The 5,296-nt window shown below is 37.6% G+C and overlaps 1 protein-coding gene across 1 annotated transcript in view; it reads left to right on the top strand.

The window, feature by feature from the left end:
- Cep76 (centrosomal protein 76) overlaps window positions 1-5,296 on the top strand; it is a 25,622-nt gene that overhangs the window by 9,267 nt on the left and 11,059 nt on the right. The window contains exons 6-7 of the mRNA XM_005356397.3: window positions 2,553-2,681; window positions 4,918-5,106. Coding sequence (XP_005356454.1) covers window positions 2,553-2,681; window positions 4,918-5,106 — 318 coding nt within the window. The remainder of the gene's footprint in view (window positions 1-2,552; window positions 2,682-4,917; window positions 5,107-5,296) is intronic.

The following is a 5,296-nucleotide window of genomic DNA, read 5'->3' as shown; positions in this document are numbered from 1 at the left end:
AAAAAAAAAAAATATATATATATATATATCATTCCTGTTTAGATTTGTACTAAAACTTTGCCGAAAGGGATGGGAAAAGAATTTTAAAGCTTGGACTGGTGAAGCAGTAGTAGTGTTTGCTAAGCATATACGAGGCCCCGGGTTGATCAAACTGTAGGACCTCAAGTGTGATGGGGGAGAGACACAAAGTTGAAGGACATAGGAGGAGCATCGTGGGGCGGTATTTTAAAAAGTTTTATTGCATTTGCTTGTGTTTTCTGTGCATTGGGAGTGGGTGGGTATATGTGTGCTGTGCTATTGTATAACTTTCAGGCGTGGGTGCCGCCATTCCACCATGTGCACCCCAGGCGTCAAGCTGAGGTTATTAGGCTTTTGTGGGTAGATAGATACCTTTGCCTGCTGAGCCTCCCTCATTTCATAGACATTTCCAGAGAGCTTGGTTTCTGTGTAATCCTCTGTAGAACGCTTGGAGACTTTCTCTCCTACTGGAATCCAGCCTTGGCTCAAGTTCAGGTCCTGATATGGGAAGGGGTGCAAGGAAAAATTTGATCACCAGATGGCTGCACAACTTTGAGCTGTTTTTATTTATACTTTAACAGCTTGTTTCGCCAGGCTTACATAAACAGTTTTATTATTAGTTTCTATTTTTGACTACTAAGAATTACGTCGTAGTCATTATAAGAGCCCCCTTGTTCCCCTTTATGCTTCCCCAAACACATTTTCTCATCCCCTGCATAATCTCATTCTAGACTTAGAGTTCAGCTTTTTGCAAACTTAACTTAATTTCAAAGTAGGCACATCCTGCTCTTGAAGCACTTATGCCAGCTGCCAGCTTCCTTCAGTTACAGAGTTAAAAGGTTAGAGCCATGGGCACATTGCTCTAAGGAAAACAATATTTGAATCCGAGCAATTGTTTTCTTATCTGAGATATGACTTTACATTGTGCATGGTAGCGCATGTCTTTAATCCCATCACTCAAGAAGCAGAGACAGGTGGATCTCTGAGTTCAAGTTCCAGGATAGCCAAGGCTACACAGAGAAATCCTATTAAAAAAATATATATATATATGTATATGCTTTTATATAGTTACGTGACCTATAAGACGGTCCTATTTATCTCAGTCTCTGTAAGAGGCAGACATTCCTTTCATATCCCACCATACTATTCTTCTTCCACCACTTTATTCTCTCTCTCTCTCTCCTGTATATGGTTAATGTGGATATATTCATCCTATATTTTGATTGCATTTTTTTTCTCTATTGAGTCAGAAAAGTTCTCAGGGGTAGGAATTGCAGTTAGTAATTCAATATAACGAATTTTGTTGGAGGGGCCGCTTATTTGTCCCTGGGCTGCTCAGCCCTAAAATAATCACACAGAAACCATGTTATTTAAATCACTGCTTGGCCCATTAGCTCTAGCTTCTTATTGGCTAACTCCTACATATTAATTAACCCATCTCCATTAATCTGTGTATTGCGACATGGCAACATGCTAGGCAATAGAGTCTTGTTATTTTTTAGTCTTTTTATTTATTAATTTTATTGCTCTTTTACTTTAAGAAATGTAATTTACCTATTTGCTATCCTAGAGATTGAATTGAGGGCCCTATGCATTGTAGACAAGCACTCTCCCACTGAATTATAGCCAAAGCCCTTTAAATTTTTATTATTGTGTATGTGTGTATATATTATTTATAAAGCTATATAATATATAAACAAATTATTTTATTTTTTAAGTGGATGTTTCTTTCTGTGTACCCCGGCTGTCCTGGAATGCACTCTGTAGGCCAGGCTGTTCTTGAACTCAGAGATCTATCCCCCTGCCTCTGCCTCTGCCTGTCAAGTGTTGGGATTAAAGGTGTATGTCACCATCACCTGGCTCAAATAATTACTTTAATTACAATTTATTTTGTTGGGATTTTTTGTTGTTGCTGTTTTGAAACAGGAGGGTCTAGGTTCAAAGTTTGTTGTTGTTTTTGAGCTGAGAATTGAACCCAGGGGTTTATGAATTGTAGATTTACAACATCTTATTTTTAGGAGTCTGGAGATAGTGAGTAAACAAAATGCCAGAGACAGAAAGTGCTAAATGGAAAAATTACTGCAGGGTAATATGTGTTAGAATAGTTACTGGAGGTCAATTTAGGACTGTGATATCTGAACTGCAAGAAACATTAATTAGTATTAGTAATTCCAAAGTTGGGTCTATATGTTCCAGATAGTGGGAGCAACAGCCTTGAGCAAAGGCTTGTATGGATGGGAAAGAGAAAATGAGACCAGGCCAGAGTCAGAATACTCAGGCAGGTAGTTTTCAGTATGGTAGAAGGTGATTGATCTGCTTTATTATTTGAAAATATGCGTTCTGTGCAGGAAAGGGCCACTTAGAGAGTATTGTATGGATTATTGAAGTGCTTCTAAAATCTAGGAAATGTTGATTTGTTTGCAAGTAAGTCGATGATAGTTCAGTTTCATATATGGTAGCAGGAATGGAGAACAGTAGATTGTTTTAGTAATTTAGGAAATTTTATAAAAATTTAATTTTTTTTTTTAATCAAGCTTGCCTTAGAACGTCAGAAAACTGCAGAGAAAGAACGATTATTTCTGGTGTATGCTAAGCAGTGGTGGAGAGAGTATTTGCAAATTCGACCCTCACATAATTCACGGCTGGTAAAGATTTTTGCACAGGTTTGTAAATTGTTAGAAAAGTTTCATGCTTGTGTTTGATGTAAATATCTAATTTGCATTTGAAAAATACTTATTTACATTCCCCAGATGAATGTTGATTTCTAAAATAGTTATCTTTTATTGGCTACGTGAATGGCATAATACATTTTTTTACTTGAAATATACCTTTTTATGATACTTAATATTGATTAAAAATTTGGATACTTTATGGCTTATATCCAACTATAGCCCTAAGACAGAACAAAGGCTCTAGATGTACATTGTGTTTCTTAGTTTTTACAAAACAAAGTGAAAAACAGTACTAAATGCCATCGAGATGGCTCGGTGAGTAAGCACTTGCTGTGCAAACTGGCAGCCTGAGTTCAATCCAGAATTCATATGAATATAAAGGTAAAAAGGAAGACCAGCTCCACAGAGTTGTTCTCTGACCTGTGCACATGGTCACACACATTGCATACACACAGTAGTAAAAATAATATTTTAAAAACAATACTAAGTGCATTAATTGTGTATAAACAATATTTCCAAACCAGTGTTTAACTGCACAATTTCAGCTGCAGATGCACCTTGGCTCACAGCGCAGGTTCACGTTTATGAACATGTTAGGTTGAAAGTGCCGTTAGTACAGCTGAGCTGCCCTGTTGTGCCTTAGCAACAATACACTAAGGGATATCAGTTATTTACCTTTGCAGTCAGGTGGCACACTGGAACAGTGGCTGCCCATTCAAGAAATATTACATGCTCCATTTTACTAGTCTGAAGTATAGTTTCTACTCAGTATATACGTATAACTTCCAAGGAACAGATTAAATAGTTTATGTATGTCGTTTCTGTGCAGTGTTAGATTATTTTGATATAAGTGTTTCAGATGATAGCAATCATGTACATTACATTCCCTAATCATTGGAACAGACTACAGATAGCTTCATTTCTAGATAGGGAGCTTGGCAATAAGAGTCCTAAATTAGCATTGGCGTGAAGGAGAAAAATTGCTTCTAACTTTACATAGTATTGTCCTTGCTAAGGTATGGGATTGTATTGGGCAGGTGCTATGTAGAAGTGCATCAGCGTTTCTAAAAATTGAGCAGTAGTGTTTCTATTGCCTGAGTTAGGTTTTATCCTGTCAGAGCATCTTATATCATTTCCAAAATTTAATCACAAGTGGCTCCTTCACTTTGCTATATTAGTAATCACAGTGTTAAGAAAAATGTAGGCTTTGTTAGTACCAATTCTAAAAATATGGTGGTAGGCAATTGTCAGACAGCTTTGCATTCTTAGTAGTTATTCAGAATAATTGTTAACATGCATCCCCTTCGGGGCATGGTAGCTCACACCTCTACTTGATGCTTGAGAGGCAGAAGCAGGGAGGTGAGTTCAAGGCCAGCCAAGGCTGTACATGATGAAACCCTGTCTCAAAAATAAAATAAAATAAGCCGGGCAATGGTGGCGCACGCCTTTAATCCCAGCACTTGGGAGGCAGAGGCAGGCGGATCTTTGTGAGTTCGAGACCAGCCTGGTCTACAGAGCTAGTTCCAGGACAGGCTCCAAAGCCACAGAGAAACCCTGTCTCGAAAAAACAAAACAAAAAAGTAAATTAAAAAAAATAAAATATAAAATCATAAAATGCATCCTGTGTTTAGAATATATTATATTTTCCTAAAATGTTTTTCAAATTCTACTTTCAGTTGACTATCTTCAATCAGTCAAAAATATTTTAATATTTTGCCTGGGTATAAAGTTGTGTGTGTTAATATGAAAGATTACTTCATCCTAGATTTAGAACCCTTTCCTTCCCTTAGTCGCCTGCCGACCCTTTTTCAGAGCAGTTCTTGAGCAACACAAGCTTTGGAGTCAGATAGCTTAGACCTTAAAAACCCTGGCTTCAGGGCACACCTTTGATCCCAACACTCAGGTGGCAAAGGCAAGTGATCTCTGAGTTCGAGGCCAGCCCAATCTACAGAGCGAGTTCCAGGATAGCTAGGGCTACACTCTTGTCTTACAAAACAAAACAAAATCCTGGGTCCATTGTATAATGGCTATAGTTTGTTTCATTTGTGAAGTGAGTATAAGATACACTTTTGAGAATTTAAAAGAAGTTAACTCTTGGTAGTCTAGTACTAGATGCAAGTTATACACTCAATAAATGGTGCCCGGAATTATCTACAGTGTAATAGAAAGATGTGACTCTTGGGATGACTAACTTGTTGCAGATAATATTTTCCCCTTCTTCCTCCAGGATGAAAATGGGATAAATAGACCAGTCTGTTCCTATGTTAAACCACTTCGAGCGGGACGGCTTCTGGATACTCCGAGGCAAGCAGCACGATTTGTCAATGTTCTTGGTTATGAACGAGCCCCTGTTATTGGAGGAGGTGGCAAACAGGAGCAGTGGTGCACTCTGCTGGCTTTTCTCTGTAGGAACAAGGTATCGTATACACATAACAAATAGCAATATCCATTATCATAAGTATTTTTGATTTATAGCATGCTTATAATTTACTTGAAAACATACATATTACCAACTTGAACAAGTCAAATCTTACCACTATTATCTGTAACATTTACATATCAGCACTTAAAACCTACCATCTTTGTTTTTGTATGAAATTCCATTT

This window comes from Microtus ochrogaster, chromosome 18 (assembly GCF_000317375.1).
Source record: "Microtus ochrogaster isolate Prairie Vole_2 chromosome 18, MicOch1.0, whole genome shotgun sequence".
Classification (NCBI taxonomy): domain Eukaryota; kingdom Metazoa; phylum Chordata; class Mammalia; order Rodentia; family Cricetidae; genus Microtus; species Microtus ochrogaster.
Note: the sequence above shows the minus strand (reverse complement) of the source record. Positions and strands in the feature narration are given on the sequence as shown.